At 36.9% G+C, this 21,350-nt stretch overlaps 1 protein-coding gene across 4 annotated transcripts in view; it reads left to right on the forward strand.

Annotated features, from left to right (window-relative positions):
* LOC127512648 (regulator of G-protein signaling 3-like) overlaps window positions 1–21,350 on the forward strand; it is a 40,252-nt gene that overhangs the window by 13,326 nt on the left and 5,576 nt on the right. For 2 of the 4 annotated variants that reach the window (XM_051893750.1, XM_051893751.1), the window contains 10 exons: window positions 3,606–3,687; window positions 4,439–4,544; window positions 5,042–5,411; window positions 5,499–5,547; window positions 6,106–6,356; window positions 8,199–8,282; window positions 10,137–10,248; window positions 16,960–17,003; window positions 17,624–17,746; window positions 20,532–21,320. In XM_051893750.1, the coding sequence (XP_051749710.1) occupies window positions 3,606–3,687; window positions 4,439–4,544; window positions 5,042–5,411; window positions 5,499–5,547; window positions 6,106–6,356; window positions 8,199–8,282; window positions 10,137–10,248; window positions 16,960–17,003; window positions 17,624–17,746; window positions 20,532–21,320 (2,010 nt within the window). Of the gene's footprint in view, window positions 1–879; window positions 1,054–3,605; window positions 3,688–4,438; window positions 4,545–5,041; window positions 5,412–5,498; window positions 5,548–6,105; window positions 6,357–8,198; window positions 8,283–10,136; window positions 10,249–16,959; window positions 17,004–17,623; window positions 17,747–18,810; window positions 18,978–20,531; window positions 21,321–21,350 lie in introns of those variants that run through there. The other 2 variants (XM_051893752.1, XM_051893753.1) reach the window with 2 other exon arrangements.

The raw sequence follows: 21,350 nt of genomic DNA on the forward strand, positions 1-21,350 counted from the left end.
ATACAAGCTGCTCTGTGGTGCGTGCTAATGTGACATATGAGGAGGTGTGTGGATGTGCTTTTGGATATGTGCGACACACACATACTTGCGCATTAAACCCTCCCATCCACTTTAGCGAGAAACTTTTCCCAGGACTGTTCTCCGCCCGCTCTGTTCTCCTCAGACAAAGCTGGGAAACGGGAAAAGCCAACAAAGTGGCTGCAATAGGAAGCCCAATCCCGCACAGTGTTTATGATTTATCCCTGTTTGAATCCCGCTCCACTGACACTCTTGCTGGTTCCCTGCATTTTTATGTGGAGGCCGGTCAAATATTCAGCTAATCATTCTTCCATTTCCTTCCTCTCTTCCCGAAAATCCATTTTTCAGATTTCGTTGTTGACCTTTCAGGGATTTCTGATTTGCAATGACTGGTTTTAACTGGAACATCAGTAATAGGGTGATGCAAGAGATAAACAAACTATGGGTTATGGTGGTTTGGTGAAATGATTGTGTTGGTTTTGCACAGATCCTGCTTGAGTGTATATCAGAATAATGCATTTCGGAAATTTCAACACTGTTTTCGTGAATCTAGGTGTTGTGCAAGTGCTGGACGTCCTCCACGTCTGTCAGCCTATGCTTGTCCAGCTTCTCATTAAACAAACATCGTGCGCACTTTAATGTTTCTGGCTCATAATGAATGTTTGTGTTTACACTAAATCAAGCCTATCTGAGTGAGCTCCATCTCACTGCGCAGAGAGAGTGAGTTTAGCCACTACTGTTGAGAGCAACTCAGGAAACATGTTGGCTTATCGAGTGCAGACATACTGCCTGGCCACTGGCTGGGGGGGGTGGAAGGTGGTTTCCTGTCATTCTTCTGCTCAGAGCAGTTCCCATGAGTGGGCATGCATAGCCGCACTAGAGCGACAGCGAAGGGAAGCAGCATCACCTGTGTGACTTTACTTTTATTTAAGACACAGAAAAGAGCGCTGTAGATGTAGGTGGACGTATATGCGGTGAGCGATGCATACAATCCACGGTCTCTGCCGGCTCTGCATCGAACGAAACTTGCCACAGGTTTGTTCTTTTGGGATTTTTTTTTTCCTACTTTGGTTGTAGTGTTATTGAAACTGGTATTGAACAGTTATGGCATGTTCGGTCTCGGATAGTTGTTAATTTATGAGTTCATAGTGTGGTGGTGTATCCTAATGTTTAAAGATCCGGGCTGGTTGAAGGCTTGAACTTCGCAATGAGCTTTCACCACTGGGCTAGGCACTTAACCCCAGGTTGCTACAGATTGGCACTGTCTTTGGATAAAAGCATCAGCTAAAGTAGCAGTAAGAGTTCAAACCTTTCCAGTATTTCATATAGGTTGAACCTTGAGAATGATGAGGGTAAACTGTTTTTTTTTGCTGTGCGTAATGGAAACGCTCAAACACGAGATGCATCTTGAGCTCTCCTGGGACAGACAACTTAATCAATGAAAGTTAATCAATATATTGTAGAAATATTAGAAATAAAAGTGGGGCTGGGGTCAAGGAGGGATGCCGGATGAGAAGTCACATGAGTGAGGTAAGTAGCTGCTTATATATCTTTGTGCTCTGATTGACAGGACTAGATGAATAGATTGACCAGATTTTTAAGTCAAGCGGTAGAGGGTGTCTCTGTGATTTTGTTGGAGGTGCCCATTCATGCTTGTCTGTAATAATGATAGGAATAACAATGTTACAAAAGATTTATTTAACTGAATGAGAAAAAAAAAAAGTCTGATAGTTGATGCATTACAATACTGTTAGCATGTTTTAACCATCTTCTTAGTCACCTTCATCCTGTTTTATTTAGTTTTCTTTTGAATGAACCAAATGCAAAGATAAATAAATGTATTTGTAATTTTTTATTTTTTTTAACACAGAATGATCATACATCTATATTAAGTAATGAAACTAATATAATATAATATAATATAATATAATATCTGAAAGACTTAAGATGAAAATATCAGCAAATCAATTTTCCTTATTGAGAACCACAAGCAGTACCAAATAGTATAGCTAGAACATTGAGGGTACTTAGTCAGTGAGCTTAACAGCCAAAACCAGGACATATTTACTTTTTTGTGTGTGAATTGTTGGGAAACTGGGACAATACCTCTTGAAATCAGGTTATCTGCTCACCCTTTTGAACTTTTGCTTAAAACTTCATTTAATGATGGACAGAACATTTCTGCTCATCTTAATCTGGATTATGGCGTAATGTAAGAATATTCTCATTACAAGAGCTAGTCTTCATTCAGTAATGCCAGTACTTTGACTACACCGATCACACAGGTGAGTGTCATTGTTATTGTGTCATTAAACTAGAACAACAAACAGGAACGGTGGAAAAGGGAAACTGTTTCAGTGGAGTTTGATGTGGATAATTATTTCATCACAGCAATTAATGGGGCTTGTAACGAGGGCAACCACGTCGACCCAGAGGAGAAAAGAGGAACGGCAGTGAAAGTCCTAAAGCTGTCATCACTTTTTCTCTTTTTATTCTCTCTCCCTCCCTAAACAAGCCTCTTTGTTGTTGTGCGGTCAATGTCATGTTAAATGTGAGACTCCCCCCTCCCCTTCAACATTTCCTATTTAGTTTGGCTCCAGGTTTTGTTGACATTTTGAACTTCTACTGTCCAAATATTCTGTCTCTGCTGTTTGTCAGTGCCATGGCAGTTTTCTCCCCCCGTCATTTCCTTTTCTTACCAGGGAAAAAGAAAAGCCCCCTGATCACCCAGCAACCCTGACTAATTTCTCAGCTTGTAGTTTTTAATATCCCTGACTCTTTGGTGCTGTGGCATTTCAGTCTTCATGCTGCTGGGGTACAGTGGCGCTCCGGGGGGGATGTTTGTTTCGGGGACACACACACTCAGACACACTCTCTGACCCGGCTACTGTGGGGCCTTAAACTGTACTCTTACTGTGGATGGTTTTGTCTTCCTGAATGTTCTGTAAAGGTTGAGGTCACTTTCATTTCAGCCTGTTTAAAAGACGTATTACTAGGGGTATTTTCTTTTTCTTTTTTTCTTTTCTTTTCAGGAATGCTATATATTAATGACTTTCATTTAATCGGATTTAAAAGTGAACCCCAACTTTTGATTCATGGCTCCAGTACTTTTGTTGTGTTAATGTACAGTTTAAAAGATTTGGGTTGGTAAGATTTTTTTAAACATTTTTCTTTGAAAGAAATGTGTTATGCTCACAAAGGCTGCATTCATTTAATCAAAAAAAATACAATAAAACATTCATATTCATAAATTTTGATATATTTTAAAATGTAATTTATTCCTGTGATGGCAAAGCTGTTCAGTGTTTAGTGCTCAAGAAAAATTATTATTATTATTGTCAATGTTGAAAACAGTTGTGCTGCTTAATATTTTTGTGGAAACCATGATACTTTTTTTTAGGATTCTTTGATGAAAAAAGTTCAAAAGCACACCATTTATTTGAAATAGAAATCTTTTGTAAATTATAAATATCTTTACTTACACTTTTGATCAGTCTAATTTGTCCTTACTGAATAAAAGTATTTATTGCTTTCAAAAAAAAAAAGAAAAAAGAAAGAAAGTAAATGTATGTTGTTCTCTTTCACAGGTGACCATTTTGAGAGGAAAAGATGGTTTTGGCTTCACCATCTGCTCTGACTCACCTGTACGGGTCCAGGCTGTTGATCCAGGTAATTTTAAACACTCAAGATATATCAATATCAATATAATTTTTCAGATTTTCCCCATAATTAGCCTCAAATTGTTATAAAATTGTACTCAAAGTAAAATTGTATTGGTCAAAAGTTGCTCGTTCATAGTGCAGGAGACTTTATGGGATTCTTAGTTGTTTCATTCGAGTATCAACTTTGTCTCAGATGTCCCTCTTTAAATTCCTTATGAGAAGTAATCATAGAACATAGCACTAATCAAGGAAAAAGTGCATATTAGTGCCTTAAGGGTACATAATACTACTCCAAGGAACAAATGTGCACCTTTTAGGGCTAGATAAAGTACAAAGTTGTCCTTTTAAGGGTACTGCCCCATTGACAAGCTCTAGTACCTCTAAATGTACAATTTTGTGTGTGACAGTAAATAGTACATTTCTAATTAAAAAAACCGAATACAATTGGAAACAAATTGGACATCTTTGTGAAATATAATGAGAAATGTTTAAGTTCATAATGAAATATCTGACTGATGAATTGAATACTTTGGTATTTTGGTAAATCTCAGAATAGTTTAAAACATTGTAGATATGTGTGATTTTTTTTTTTTTTTTTTTTTTTTTTTTTTTTATAAATTTGCTCTACATTTCATCTCATTGCTTTCTAGGAGGAAAAAAAGACATTGAAGAGATGTCATTTGTCAATTTCTTTTTTATGAGTATACTTTATTTAACTGTGATTAATGATCTCGAGTGTCTTTGTCTGTTTTGTTTAGGTGGTCCAGCTCACCAGGCAGGTTTACAGCAACTGGACACATTATTGCAGCTGAACGGCCAGCCGGTTGAACACTGGAAGTGTGTGGACCTGGCTCATGCCATCAGGTGTGTAGGGATGTTTTTGGTGATCATTTTGTAGCCACATGTTTCACAACTCTTTCCTTAATCACTTCTGGTAATTTAATGGTAATAGTTTAATGAGTTAACATGGGCTTAGTGATAACTTAGTGGAAGTTAAGTTAGAACATTCTGTCATCATTTACTTACCCTCATGTCTTTAAAAACCTCTGACATTCTTCCTTCTGTGAAACACAAAAGAAAATATTTTGAAGAACGTTGGTAACTGAACAATTTCAGTTCCCATTGACTTCCATTGTACGGACAAAAAAAACATACAATGGGAACCGAGACTGTTTGGTTACTACCATTCTTCAAAATATCTTATTTTATGTTCCACAGAAGAAAGACAGTCAAACAGGTTTGGAATAACATGAAAGTGTATAAATGATGACAGAATTTTCATTTTTGGGTGGACTATCTCTTTAATGGTTCTCTTGAAATCCTTTTATGCCTTATTGATAAAATGATCTTTCTTCCTGCAGGAATTGTCGAAATGAGATCACAGTGGTGGTGTGGAGGACAGTGCCTATTATGAAACCTTATTACGAGGGGCTTATCCACAGACCTTCCTACAAACCCTCCGGATTTGATTCTCTCTCTTCAACTGCAAAAACACAAAACAAAACCCCACCTTTACTCTCCCGGCCCACCAATCACAAACAGGGTCGTCGTAAAAAAGGAAGTGGCCCTGATAATGCAGGAAATGGAGCAGGAGAGTCATTGTGGTCTTGGACTGGCAAACGTGAAGAAAATGACTACAAAACACGCACCCAGACCCTCAAAGGTACACGTGTGACGTCATCAAACGGCGACAACTACATCATCCTCTCCCCTGTCAGCCCTGGAAACCAGGTTGGAATCTGAAAACAAGTGAATTCTTATTCATTCAGATTAATGCCTGGGCTAAAATGTCACTTTTGTGAATGTTTTATGTTGCAGATACTGCAGCCAGTGTATTCTGACTCCAATGGCACACTGGGAACTCTAGGTAAGACAGCCCATGAGAAGCTTTTTTTGTTTCTGTTGTTCTTGTTTAGGTAAAGATCTGATGATGGCTGGTCTCAGATCAGTTTGAAATGTGAAATTGCTGCATATGCTCTTTAAGAAAGAAGCATAAAAATTCATTATGAGCCCCTTAGTACTACAAATTACTGTGGCGGTATGACAGATGGCAATACCATCAGGCAATATTGACATGGTAGTGAATGATTAACATATTCATACATATTCATAGTTTGGGGGCAGTAAGATTTTCTTTTCTTTTCTTTTTTTTCTTTTCTTTTCTTTTCTTTTCTTTTCTTTTCTTTTCTTTTCTTTTCTTTTCTTTTTTTTTTCTTGTTTTTCAAAAGAAATTAATACTTTTAAGTTGCATGCATTAAATTAATATGAATTGATATAAATTAAATAAAGACATTGATAGTAAAGACATAATAAAGACATAATAATAAAGACATTTATAATGTTAGTAAAAAATCTGGTACATTTTGAAAACATACATTTTGGTACTTTTTGTAAGTGTTTAATGATATTTCTTGTTAACTCATAGGAAGAATCTATCAGACTAGCAGAGGACTGCAGCAGAGCCCAGACTACCTGCAGGATGGGGGGCTGCATGCACAAGCCACCTTATGCAGGTCTATGAGAAGTAAAACCACTGCAGTGCCTCCTTCATCCTACAGACAGAGCTTTGCCAACTACCAGAACTGCACCATTGTTCAGTCCCACCTGCCTCACTCCAACTATGGCACATATGTCAGTCTGGCCCCTAAGATTCTCATCTTCCCTGTTTTTGTTCAGGTAAATTTAGTATCTTCCAAGTTTTTTAGGCAATCTTTATCTATAGTTTATTTTATATAATCTCTGTTATATTTAATTAAGTGCAGAGTTAAAAGGTCAACAGTTTACGTTAAGGAGTGTATGCAATTATATGACTGTATCTTACCAATAATGAACAATGGCTCATTAATTGAAATGGTTAATTGACAGATTTTTGGTAGACAAAGAGAATTTGTTCATAAACTATCTAAGTTTTTTTTTCTTTTTGTTAAAATCTTAATGTACAAGCAAGCATTTGTTTTTAGAAGTTTTCACCATTTTTAATCTTTTAGATTTTTTTTCTGTGGTGTGAGATATGAATTTCTACATATTACATGTATTTTCTCAAAATGAAGTCATGAAAATGTTTAAAACAAAAATGTTGCTTAAAATAGTTTTAGTTGTAATATGTCAGGGTCAGCTACCTGCACCCATATATTGGCTGACTTAAAGGAATAGTTCACCCAATAATGAAAATTCCGTCATCATTTACTCACCCTCACATTGTTCCAAACATGTATGAAGTTCTTTCCTCTGCTGAACACAGAAGAAAATATTTTGAAGAATGTGGGTAACCAAACAGTTGACTGTAGCCATTGACTTCCATAGTATTTTTTCCATATTATGGAAGTCAATAGCTACCGTCAACTGTTTGATTACCCACATTCTTCAAAATATCTTCTGTATTTAGCACAAGAAAGAAAAACATACAGGTTAGGAACAATGTGAGGGTGAGTAAATTATAACAGAATTTTCATTTTTGGGTGAACTATCCCTTTAATGGCTGACGTGCTTTTATTATATTTTATCTGAGGCCCTGTCCCAAAACGCACATTTGATGTCAAGTCAAGTCAAGTCACCTTTATTTATATAGCACTTTTAACAATGCAGATTGTGTCAAAGCAGCTTTACAGTGATAACTGGTATATAATTTTGGCTGCACAGCAGCTCTTAAAGAAAATGGTGTCAATGCAGGCAGATCAAAGCACTGTTGAATATCAAATGTCAAGTGTCCCCGACTAAGCAAGCCAAAGGCGACAGCGGCAAGGAACCCAAACTCCAACAGGTGATATCAGGTGGCAAACAGGTGTTAAAATGGAGAAAAAAACCTTGGGAGAAACCAGGCTTAGTCGGGGGGCCATTTCTCCTTTGGCGAACAGTGTTATGATGTGCATTTACGATCTTGTGGTCGCCGTGTACGCATGCCATTTAAGTCCACAAAACTGTAGGGTGTCCAATTTTTCATTTTAGGTTTCAGAAGGGTGCTCACGAGCGTCCCTTTGCGGCCAATATGCGCCATCGATGTGCACTTTTGCCAAGCCCACGAGCTCCACAGCAGACTTCTACCAGACAGTCAAAGGCCCTGTCCCAAATGGCACCCTAAACACTTGTGGTCTTTCTATGAGTCCGTGCTTTCGTAACGCTGCTTTGACTACCGGGAAGAAGTCTGCTGAGGAGCTCGCTTCAACACGGGCTTGGCAAAAGTGCAGATTGAGGGTGCATACTGACCACAAAGAGGGCGCTCGCGAGCACCCTTCTGAAACCTAAAATGACAAATGGGACACCCTACGGTCTCATGGACTTAACGGACATGCGCATACGACAGCCATTGTAAGTCCACATGTCTGAAAGTGCATATGAAGTGTGCCATTTGGGACAGGGCCAAAGTGGCATTTGGTCACAGAAGTGTGGACTCGCGGGGACTTAGGGTTACATTTGGGACAGGGCCTGGGATGTGTTGTACTAACACACACCCTTGTGCAAATGACATGACTGACATGATGCGAATATTGAGGCTGTAATGAGTGTTTAATTGCATTGCAGCCACTGGACCTGTGCAGCCCTGAGAGAGTCCTGATGTTGTCAGAGGAAATGATCCTTCATGACAGTAAACACGTAGCTCTTAAGGTAACACCACTAACTGTCACTTTCCCCAAAGGAAAATGTATTGCTCAGAGGTTGCTCTTTTACGAATCAGGGGAGTTAAGAGAGTTTTCTGTTATATTTAATGATCTAACAAATTAATTTATAACTAATGAGACAATTATTGACCTACACTATGAGTGTAGAGCCATACAAATAATATAAATGTCACAGCCTATTTCTTTTTTCTTCAGAATTTGAAGAGAAATGTTTAAGTTCCTATTGAGATTCATGACCTTTGATTGTAGACTGGCAAATCTGAGCACAATTTGTGAGATTGTTGAGATCTCTTTTGAGATAAGAACTAAGGTCTTTTTCTCAGTAGAAACATCTGACGCAAGCACAAGTTTCCATTTGCTCTCCATTTAATGACATTGCTCTGTTGGAGAATGAGTTGAGATATTAAAAGGAATAGGCTAGTTTTTCCAAAAATGAACATTCTGTCACTGTTTGTAATATAGTTTTCTATCTACCATGGAACATAAAAAGAGAACTTTAGCAGAATGTCCCTGCTGCTAAAAGGGAATGAGGGGAAAATGTTGGGAAAAGTACCGTAAAATGTCTTCCATTATGCTATGTGATGGCTGTATGAGGGAGACATTTAATATATTATAACTGGGGAATCTGTCAACATTCATTGCAGACCATTGCTATGTATAAAACATGTAACATTTTTTGCATATAGTTTAACATTTAATGACTTTCAGTTTCTTTAGCAAGACCTTGATCAGGTTCCAGAAATATAACTTGAGATATACTGTCTAAAATGTTCTGTCTTGGATAAAATATGCAGTAACGATTCTTGTAATGTCTTGTTTGTGAGCTCTGAAGGTGACCTAGAACTGGTGTCCCGTTTCAGGAGAATTGACTATTTTGCTTGGTCAGATTTGAGCTTGTTCTCATGATACCTCTCTAAAAGCCTGCTAGTTCAGAGACCTCAATGTTTTCTCAAGCTAGACGAAACACTACCTTTTAAATTAGATCCATTTCACTGAACGATTGTTTGGGAACTACAGGAATATTTGTCTCGTTGACAGTAATGCCAGACACAAAATATATGCTCCACATAATGTGGAAGCAGATACCTTGATCCGAGATTTCTTTCTGCTGCAGCTTTAAAGGAAACCTGCAGTTTGTGAATAACATGACCTCGGCTTCCTCAGCATGAGCAATATTGTGCAAAGATAAATCTCAGAGTGCCACTATTGGCCTCTAAAACCGACTTTGTATCTATAGCAATTCCCTTTGAGTGTCTGTCACATCCTTTGTGCTCTCTCGCAGGGCCCCCGTCTGCATGCCAGCTGACCTCAATTTTGCCTAGAGACCTGTTTGAGTAATGCAGTCAAGAGTTTCTAAAGATCAGAGTGTTTAAGAAGGATGAGCTGTACATCACTAAACACATTCCTCCAGTGTCCTAGAATGAGAGTGTGTGTATTTGACTGTGATTTAGATCAGCTGCTTTTATTAAGCTGGCCTAATTCCAGTCCTGGGCAGTGGGCACCATTAGAGGCAGAGCAGTGCAACCAGCCTGCTGCTTTCTGTGTGAGAATCAGAGCTTTTCCCTTTCCTAATAACCTTAACTTGACTTTACTTGATTTATTATAACTTTAACGAGTGTTATAGTTATATAATATTATTTAAGCTATTGAGTAAAGGAATTCATTCTTGGTGTAATTCTACATCAGCTGTAAAGCTATAAATAATTAAGACTGAGTCTCCTGTTTCTATTATTATCTTTGTCTTCACGTGGCCAGATGCTGAGTGAGAGTGGCACAAGAAGGTCAGACGGGGATGTTTCAGTGCGGTGCAACTCACTGTTGTCTGTATCGCCCCCTATAGGCTACAGTATTCATCTACACAGACCTGATGCTGTTGACCAGGGAAGATGAACCGGGACGATGTAATGTACTACAGAGTCCACTCTACCTCCATCAGATACAGCTGCAGGATGGTATGCACTACAATTCTCACTTAACTCTGTGGAGAAGATAAATATTGCAATCATATTTTTTTTGGCCTGCTATGATAAGTGTTTTTGCGAGCACAGCATATTGTGTTATTCTTTTTATTATGTATGGTTGAAAATAGTGTATACATATTATTAAGTCATACAGTGCTCAAAAGTAAGGATTTTTTTTCTGCTGACTCCAGTAGTTTAGATTTTTACTTGATTTTTAATTTCTGAATATCAATGGCCCCACCACAAAAAATCTACATATTAATGTGCATAATAAAATATATATATATTTATATTTTTCTGTTCGTTTTCTAAAACACTACAAATGATTTATTAGGCTTTTAATTATAAAATTACTAAAATACCACTCTATAAAAACTATAAATCATTCAATAAATAAAAAAGTGGACACTTAGGTTTTTTTTGGATATGGTGCAAATCATAACTGGTTTGTTTGGTTCTTATCCATCACAAATTATTCTAGTGTTTTTGACATATATTTGACACAAATATTTAATATTTAATATTTAAATATTCATATTTAAATCAGCAGAATTCAGATCAACAATGTTTAATACATCACAGAAAGTCAAATGTTTTTAAAAATCAAAAGTTTGCATGGAACATAACGCGTTTATGATCAACAAACATAATATGTAATGACACTGCAGCACTGGCCTGTTTCAATTGTCAACTGTTCTGAAAATCTCACACTGGCACTGGGCCATCCAGCCTTTATTATTGTTGAGCCCTGCAATGTGTTACTGCATTTTAGAGTGAAAGCAAAGGTAGTTCTAGTGCCTGGTTTACATCTGGTTAAGATAAACATTCTGAAGTGAAGTAAATGTAATGGGTTCAAAAGTTGAACTAAAGGCAGGTTATCTCTATCTATCTATCTATCTATCTATCTATCTATCTATCTATCTATCTATCTATCTATCTATCTATCTATCTATCTATCATCTGTCTGTCTGTCTGTATATCCATCTCTCTGACTGACTGTCTGTCTGTCTGTCTCAATCATTCAGTCTATCTGTATATAATATCTCCGGGTTGATTGTTTAGAGTAGAGGGGATGTTAAGGAGGTCCACCCTGTGTTATTTGTGACTGTGTGTTAGTAGCAATAGTCAGGAAGGAGGCGTCAAGACTGTGGGAATGAGTATGTGTGTGATGAGAGCACAACTCTCCTCTCTTTATGTGTCTGCTGGGAACAATGGCCATGTCTCCGGTATGGCCCATTATAGGCAGGGTGGGCGGGACAGTGTATTCTTTACCTTCCTGAGAACTGAAATACTGCAGCATGTGGCACAGAGGGCATTTCTATCTTCAACCTTTATTTGACATCTCGGTTTCTGAAATAGACATGAGTATGCTGACCTTTGTCCTTTTGGATATGAAATTAAAGCCACTTTACAGTCAAAGTCCATTACTGGAACAGACTGGCAAAAATGTTTAAAGAGGGGCCAAATTACAGTTTTTCTCAGTCGCTTTGGTACATTTCTCAGATCAGAACTGAAATTCTCGAAACTACTTGTTCAACCACCACATCATCTAGTCACTTGTGCACATCATAAAAGCAGTTTCTCATTCTTTTGAACAAATTGCAAATGCTTTGGTACATTCAGGCAATTGATTATGTACAATTGTCTGCTATTTCCTACATTATCATGTTGCTCAAAATGTATTATATGGTTCTCTGTTGAATAGTCTTACCCGTCAAAACATCTAGTCATTAGTTCATCGCACAAGTCATTAAATGCAAAATGGTTGACCTAATTATCACAATGTGTCAAGTATATTATCTATACATTTCTATTAGACTTTTGTAAATGTGTCCCGAAATGATGAATTTTGTAGGTGAATCCTGAATTTCACTAATGTATTCAGGGGAATGTAAAGCATTAGATCAACCAATGACCCAACCAGTTCTCTAAAACAGCTCAAAGATGCATGTCATGAATCTTCAACTGGAAAGCATATATAGACAGAGCACAACACAAGAGTTTCGATTTCTGATAATGGAAGAACATCATGGAAACAAAAAGGGTCAACAGCTGGGAAGAAGAAGAGGTGTAAGGATGTGTGGTAGAAGGGTAGGGAGGCAAAACAGAGGAAGAGGTAGATAAGGCAAAGGGCGTAGGCACGTTTCTAGTGAAATAAGGACCACTATTGTAAACAATATTCTCAATCATGACATTACAATGGCTTATGCGTGTCTAAAGGTGCAGCTGAACGTTTGGAGAAAACCTTTTCCTTAATCATTCAAGCATTTCATAGACATAACAGGTATGTATTGTGCACTGCACTCTAATATGGTATGCATGTTATAATCTTAATATTACAGTAGCATTTTTACACTTACAGGAGCATATTACACTTGCTTTACACTTACAGTATAGTAGGCTAAATTAACTTTTTACAGATACATACTATATCACACACATACACATGAATACATATATACAGTGTATGTATAAAGTCTTGTCTTTTTCATTTATCACAAGAACATTTTACACTAATTTGTTGACAGACCAACAGTAAATACAAAACTGATAATTCTATCCAGTCTTTTGCAATCAATATCCCATATACAGTAATGTGTCCATTTGTACTGTTAAAATTGATATATTCCATACAAAGTGATTGTGCAGTTTCAATCACTGTCATAAAAACCGTAGCCATAGTTTACACCTGAAATATTCATCACTGTTATATTGACAACATGGCTAAGCATTTTGACTATCTTGTTCGAGAACAATGACACAAGGACTTGTCATTTTGGTGGCACTGATATGTTCATTGACATAAATACTTACTTTTGAGAGATGAACTAAGGATTTTGAGCAAGTTACAGGCTTTTGCAGGTAATCCAATATGTTGTGCTGTTTGTACGAATTGTTTCGAAAAATGAACATGCTGTTTTGCAAATTTTAAGGATGATTTGAGAAATGTGCCAAAGCAACTGAGAAAAACTGTAATATCACAACAATATTAATATGTCAATATGTAAAATGTGTTTTCAAGGCATACAGATACGTTTAGAGCCCTGTGTTATTTGTGACTGTGTGTTAGTAGCAATAGTCAGGAAGGAGGCGTCAAGACTGTGGGAATGAGTATGTGTGTGATGAGAGCACAACTCTCCTCTCTTTATGTGTCTGCTGGGAACAATGGCCATGTCTCCGGTATGGCCCATTATAGGCAGGGTGGGCGGGACAGTGTATTCATAAAAACCGTAGCCATAGTTTACACCTGAAATATTCATCACTGTTATATTGACAACATGGCTAAGCATTTTGACTATCTTGTTCGAGAACAATGACACAAGGACTTGTCATTTTGATGGCACTGATATGTTCATTGACATAAATACTTACTTTTGAGAGATGAACTAAGGATTTTGAGCAAGTTACAGGCTTTTGCAGGTAATCCAATATGTTGTGCTGTTTGTACGAATTGTTTCGAAAAATGAACATGCTGTTTTGCAAATTTTAAGGATGATTTGAGAAATGTGCCAAAGCAACTGAGAAAAACTGTAATATCACAACAATATTAATATGTCAATATGTAAAATGTGTTTTCAAGGCATACAGATACATTTAGATATGAAAATTATATACTCTCAGTATGTTATATAAATAATTAAAATATAAATGTATATAATAAAAATGTAATATAAATGTAAATTGTTTATATAAATGTAGTTTAAATAATTAAAATTTGAATAAAGTTTGGCTTCCCGTAATAAGTTATTTTCCAGAACAGCATTTTAGTTGACCCACCCTTACCCAGGAAATATTTAGTGCTATAATATATCAGTGTAATTTTAGTATTACAGTTTTTCTCAGTCGCTTTGGTACATTTCTTGAATCATCCTTAAGATTTGCAAACCAGTAAGTGCATTTCTCAAAACAATTTGTGAAAACAGCACCACACAATGGATTACCTGCAAAAGGCTGTAACTTGCTCAAAATCCTTAGTTCATCACTGTAATATAGCATTACATTACAGTTGTTCTCAGTTGCTTTGGCACATTTCTCGAATCTTCCTTAAAATTGCAAAACAGTATGTTAATTTCCCGTAACAATTCGTACAAACACCACAACACCTGATTACCTGCAAAAACCTGTAACTTGCTCAAAATCCTTAGTTCATCTTTCAAAAGCAAGTATTTAAGTCAATGAAGACTATAAATCAAGACTATATATACATACACTGTATATATGTATGCATGTGTATGTGTGTGATATAGTATGTATCTGTATAAAGTTCATTTAGCCTACTATACTGCAAGTAAAAAGCAAGTGTAATATGCTACTGTAAGTGTAAAAGTGCTACTGTAATATTAAGATTACAGCATGCATACCTTAATAGAGTACAGTGCACATTGCCGAAATACATACCTGTTACGTCTACGAAATGCTTGAATGGTTGAGGAAACATTTGGCTGCACCTTTATACACACAAAAGCCATTGTAATGTCATGATTGAGAACATAGTTCACAATAGTGGCCCTTATTTCACCAGAAACGTGCCTGCGCCCTTTGCCTTATCTACCTCTTCCTCTGTTTTGCCTCCCTACCCTTCTACCACACATCCTTACTCCTCTTCTTCTTCCCAACTGTTGACCCTATTTGTTTCCATGTTGTTCTTCCATTATCAGAAATTATAACTCTTGTGTTGTGCTCTGTCTATATATGCTTTCCAATGAAGATTCATGACATGCATCTTTGAGCTGTTTTAGAGAACTGGTTGGGTCATTGGTTGATCTAATGCTTTACATTCCCCTGAATACATTAGTGAAATTCAGGATTCACCTGCAAAATTCATCATTTCAGGACACATTTACAAAAGTCTAATAGAAATGTATAGATAATATACTTGACACATTGTGATAATTAGGTCAACCATTTTGCATTTAATGACTTACGCGATGAACTAATGCCTAGATGTTTTGATGGGTAAGACTATTCAACAGAGAGCCATATAATACATTTTGAGCAACATGACATTAGCAATTGATAATGTAGGAAATAGCAGACAATTGTACATAATCAATTCCATGAATGTACCAAAGCATTTGCAATTTGTTCAAAAGAATAAGAAACTGCTTTTATGAAAAATGTGCCAAAGCGACTGAGAAAAACTGTAAGTATACAGTATTACAATATAGTGAACATGGTCTGATTACAAGCCTGTTCTGTCTAACATCTGAATGACTGAGGACATGGTTGTTCTCCTAACATTGGGCTGTACCTTTTGACCTGCCTCGGCCATTGTAAGGTAGTGTTTGAGAACGTGGTCCAAATAGTGGTCCTTATTTCATCAGAAACATGTCTACAATCTTGGCTTGTTCTACCTCTTCCTCTGTTTTGCCTCCGTACCCTTCACCATTCATCTTTACTCCTGTTCTTCTTCTCAGCTGTTGACCCTGTTTGTTTCCTTGTTGCTCTTTCATTGTCAGAATTTGTAACACTGTGTTATGCTATATATGCTTGCCAAATGTAGCTTCATGAGATGAACCTCTGAGCTATTTTAGAGAACTGGTTGATCATTGGTTGATCTAATGCTCTACATTCCCCTTCATTAGTGAAATTCAAAATTCACTTCCACAATTCATCAATTCAGGACACATCTATAATAAAAGTCTAATAGAAATGTATAGAAAATATGCTTGACAGTTTATGACAACTAGTTCAACCATTTTGCATTTAATGACTTACGCAACGAGCTAATGCCTAGATGTTTTGATGGGCATGACTATTCAACAGAGAACCATATGTTATATTTTGATCAAAATGACATAAGCAATTGATAATGTAGAAAACAGCAGACAATTGTATGTTATCAATTGCATGAATGTACCAAAGCATTTGCAATTTGTTCAAAAGAATGAGAAATTGCTTTTATGATGTGCACAAGCGATGTGCACAAGCGACTTCTTTTGTCTTCTCGACATTCTTTTGATTTTCCTGGCAAAAATGTCCCATGTCCTTCACATAAATATAAGTCTACAGGCTTTCATAGAAAACCTAGGAAGTCAGGTCTTGTTTTTTTACATTTCGTTACTAGCTGTTCACACATTGGCAATAAAAAGCGATTAATACATGAAAATTCTTACATACAGCCCATTTAATATTATTCTTTTATAAATTTATAAATTTATAAAAATAAATTATACTTTTATAATTTTTTTTTTTTTACTTTTATAAACTATTAAAATTAATTTATTTTTCATATAAATATATTTCTATTTAACCTTTCTTTTTTATTTCAGTTTTAGTTTTAGTCATTTTAGTACTTCAATTAAAATGTGTTTTATTTCAGTTATTTGCCAAAGCAACATTTCTCATTTTTGATTGTTTTTTTTTTTTTGAGATTATTTTAATCTAATATTTATATTTTATTTATTTTAGTTTATTTTACAATTAATGCAAATGCAAATTTTTATTCGTTTTTTGTACATAAAATCTGAACATATATAAGGGGTTCTTGTAATTTTTCTTTGTTTTTTGTAAATTTTTGTAAAATGTTTTTAGTAAACTTAATTAGCACTGTGTATGCAATGCACATATGGATGACATATATCTGGGTACATGTGGGTGTTCACATCCCCCGGAGTCAGAAAATGTAAAAAAACAAAAACAAAAAAACACCCTAACAGCCTTTGGATGAAGAAATTCACACTTCTGTCTCCTTCCCCCCAGTTCCTGCAGACAAACTGCGGTTGTACATCTCCTACTGGATAGAGGTGAGATCCTGCATCTAACCACCGACCCACTCGTTCAGCACAGATCTCTGCTCACGGCACATTTTAAGACTTCATCATGCTTAACACTGTGCACTGCAATACAAATCATGCACAATGTTTCCCATCGAAGCATTGACCCAACAGGATGGCCCTGTTGTAAACATTTACAGGATGTAAATGTTGTGCGGCTGTTAAATTGAGAGCCTCATGCGCCTGGGGCTTACGTCACATATTAGAGCCTTTAAAGCTGCTCTTTCTCTCCAGAGTAAACGTGCCTGAAAGACGTAGCCAGCTCACTCGAGCAAACACATTCATCGACCCAGCCATCTGCCCATCTCCCTGACAACACCTCACACATACACACACACACTGACATGAATGTGTGAGTGAGTATGATTGCATCTCTCATATGCCATACTCCAGCATAATAGCACATGACTCTGAGGTAAAGCGTGCTTTTAAAAGCATGCTTGTGTTATAAAAATGTTTAATTCCTTCTATTTACTCAAATTAATAAGACTGTAAAATGTAATTATTATTATTTTTCTCACATACACACACATTCTTTCATAATCACTCCCTCAATGTGGTTTACACACTCTCTTTGTGTGTCTCTGTAGAGGACAGAGTGTCTGTTCAGCCTGGAAGCCTTTTCATCCGAGCAGAAGAGGAGAGTCGTCCAGTGTCTTAGAGACAATATTGACAAGCAGCTCGCCCTGAGGGACAGAATAGGCCCTGACCAGGTACTAAATCAAACACAAGCACACTCGCTCGCAAAAAACACCCACTTAGGTTTTGCATTTAGCCACAGCATGTCAGCAGTTATAGAGTATAATCGCTCAGGAAGGGTTGGGCTTTATAAAAAGTGCTAGCATCTGCAAAATGATTGCATTTCGAGAGCTTTTTTCTTATTTAACTTAAAATGATTTGTGGTGTTGTACTCTCTTTAAATTTAACATGAAACTGTGTTTGCAACATATTTTGGTTCAAAAATTTTATATTCTAAGCAAAACTGTATATTCAATGGGAAAATTGTAGGGTGGTACTTGACTTTATCTATCAGAATCGATTGGTTTGTGAAAGGTCTATATGGCTGGAGGGCAGAGGTTGAGATATAAGAAGTCTTGATGACATCAGCTAAGAAGGAATTTCATTTAAAAGTTAGAGAAAATCACATTTTGAAAGCTTGCAAAAACAAAATGTTCCATTTTAATTAACATGCACGAGACCATGAATATGTATTGAAGACCCCATGACATTGCCGTCCTGTGTTGATATATTTCCCATTGAAATAGGAAGTCGTGTCAGATAAATATATACATTTTTTTTTTTCTGTTATGTCTGACCCAACTTCCTGTTGTAATGTATTCATTTATTTAATTAGATAGATATGTCACAGCCATAATCCATGATTTGCTATTTGCTAGTTGGCTGCAGGGGGATCGTCATTCTATAGGGCACCTGATTGGATAAAAATTGGTGTAGTGCAACATAATGTCATCAATGTTTTTCATCTGTTTTCCCTGTAGATTTTAAATGTGTAAATCAAAGTAATTTCTATCTACATTTGGGAGTGCATACTGATGACTTCAAAGCTAAAAGACCAGGAATAAGAGCCACAAAAGTCCTATTTTGATTCATTTCAATTTCGATTTTTTGTTGACTTCAACAGACTATATGACAGATGCTCGCTACACTCCATACAGTGCACTTACGAGTTAAACATAATGTTTCTTCCTCTGTTTCTTATTCATGCTCTCTCTCACTTTCTCCACTTGGTGGGCAAGTGACATCAGGGGAGCAGCGACATCATCATCAGACTAGCACAAACAGACACGCGCATGTGACGGTGTGAAAGAGAGGGAGAAAGAAAGAGAGTGTAGAGAGAGAGAACAGGGCTGTTGTAATACATGCTAGTATGATGGAGGACTACATTACTTGCTTGTAGGGGTGAAACATTGGATCTTTATGAAGGTGATGCCATTTACATTGTTTTTCTGCATGTTCTGTATGGGTCGTGAGTTAAGGTTTTTTTATCTTTAACACCTTCATTGTGATTTCATTGGCATTTAAGAAGGTATGTTAGAGAGGGATGTATGAATTTTTTTTTTTTTTTTTTAAATATGTAAGTTTACAAATGCATTGACAGAACAAGAAGACAGAAAATGTGACTAGTTTGAAGTTGTTAGAGTAAAATCTTGTATGTTATTATCTAATAATCTTGGTTATTGCACATAGTGTTTAAAATACACTTGAGTGAGCGCATATATACATAAGTCTATATACATATAGACTTATGGCATTGTAGCTGCTCATATAAGTAATTTTTACCTTCTAGTGTCAGATCTTCTGTGCTGTGTCTTTAAAGAGCTGAGTAGCAGAGCTTGTGAGTCAGTCGTGCTGCCAGCAAACTACTTTATGAGCTGATTAGATGTGTAGGGCGCATGAATACATTAACCTTTTCCTCTACAATAGGGAGACGTAAAATACAATTTCCAAGGTTTTTTTTTCTTCGCCTTCCCATACTCCCTGTGCATAAGGAAACAATATATATAAGAAATGCATGAATTAATGAATGCATCAGCTCTGCAATACTGCATTATATTATGCAGTATTGCAGAGTTGATGTATTCATTAATTCATTCATTTCTTCATTCATTGATAATGTCGTTTATTTAGATTATTGTTATTAAATATTTATCAATACTGTTTCTACTTTTCTTAAGCTTTTAGCTCCCACATTCTGTTGACTATACTGCTTTTGTGTTTGGTGTTCCAGAGACCCCAATGATGTTTTCATAAAAAAAATAATAGTATTTTCAAAACAAATCTTAATTTCAAGTAATTAATTGATTAATTTAAATGATTAATTACAGTAATAATTTCATCTAAGAAAACCGTATCCAGATTCGTATCCATTCTAATAACATGATTTCTGTTGCCGGTCAGGTTCACCTCTAGGGAAGATATTGAGAAAGAAAAAACAGCATGTCAAAATTGATTGCAATTAATAATGTTTAATATCTGGAGTCTAGTGTGAAGTAGTGTGATGTTTTTCGTGGAGGATGAATTATGGTTACATATTTTTTATACCATAGGCTATAATTCAGTTTGAATGATGCATAATTCTGTGGTTTCCTCATTTACTTAATATATATAAATGTATATATAATTATAATGTATATATACAATTTTTAAATATAATATGGTATATTTTAAATCATTTTAATAAATTATACTTAATATACAGTACATGTATCATGTTTGTCATTTACATAAAAATATAGTATTTTTATGTACATAAATTTAAGAATGTGCTCTAATGATTTTACCACTGGATATACAGGTGTCAAGAGCTGAGAGTACAAGTGAAGTGCATTATACAGTTGTGTTACACAATATTCTTTTTATGTATGTTTTCTTTGTGCAAAATGGCATTTTCTTCAGTTTTTTTTACCCATCAAGTAGTAGGCAATTGTTAAATCCAGAGCCATTTGTAAAATGTTTATTTCAATTGTGTGTTGACAGATGCTGGAACCAAAAGCAGCCGAACAGACTGATCTGGGCCTGCTGGGATTTAGCCCTCACAGTGTGTCTGAGCCCTGTTCCCCATCATGCCCCTCTGCATCGCCCATCATGAGAAGAACAAACTGCAGCTCTCCAACTCAGCAGCTCTCTTACCCAGACCTGCATGTCAGCACCGGAGATGCCAACCAAACCGCTCCGACCCCTCGAGATGCCTGCAAACCTCCATACATGGAGACCTCCGAGATTTGGAAGGACAGACAGAAGGAGGTGAAAGGAGGTGGGCAAGAGTCAGAGCTGGAGAAAAGGGAGCAGGGCGAGGGCGAGAGCGCTTCTGAGACCATTAGTGTTGGTGCCAGACCCACATCTTCATCGTCATCTTCCTCCCCTCTAGTCATTCCCAAGCTGTGCCTGGATCGCTCCTTCAACGCAGATGCTTTGACCTCACCGTCGACAGACGATGATGAGGAGGAAGAGGAAGAAGACGACGAGGACAGCGATGAAGGATTTCTGAAGAGGAGGAGTATGGTGGAATCATCTCCTAGCAGTGGGCAGCAGAGTGGGGGCTTGTGTGTGCAGAGGTCCCTCCACAGACGAACGCACAGTGAGGGCAGTTTGCTGCAGGAGCCCCGGTCTCCTCGCTTCATCTCCGATCAGGCCATCGACTGCATAGAGGCCAAGCGGGAACCTCCGGAGCGTTGGGCGGTCCCGTCCCCACAGACCTTGAGGAAAGAGCTCACCAAGAATGGAGGATCTGTCCACCAGATCTGCCTGCTCTTCACTGGAAGGAGGGTGCGTACAAAGTCGCTTATATCAAATTGC

The sequence above is a fragment of the Ctenopharyngodon idella genome, chromosome 5 (genome assembly GCF_019924925.1).
Source record: "Ctenopharyngodon idella isolate HZGC_01 chromosome 5, HZGC01, whole genome shotgun sequence".
Classification (NCBI taxonomy): Eukaryota; Metazoa; Chordata; class Actinopteri; order Cypriniformes; family Xenocyprididae; genus Ctenopharyngodon; species Ctenopharyngodon idella.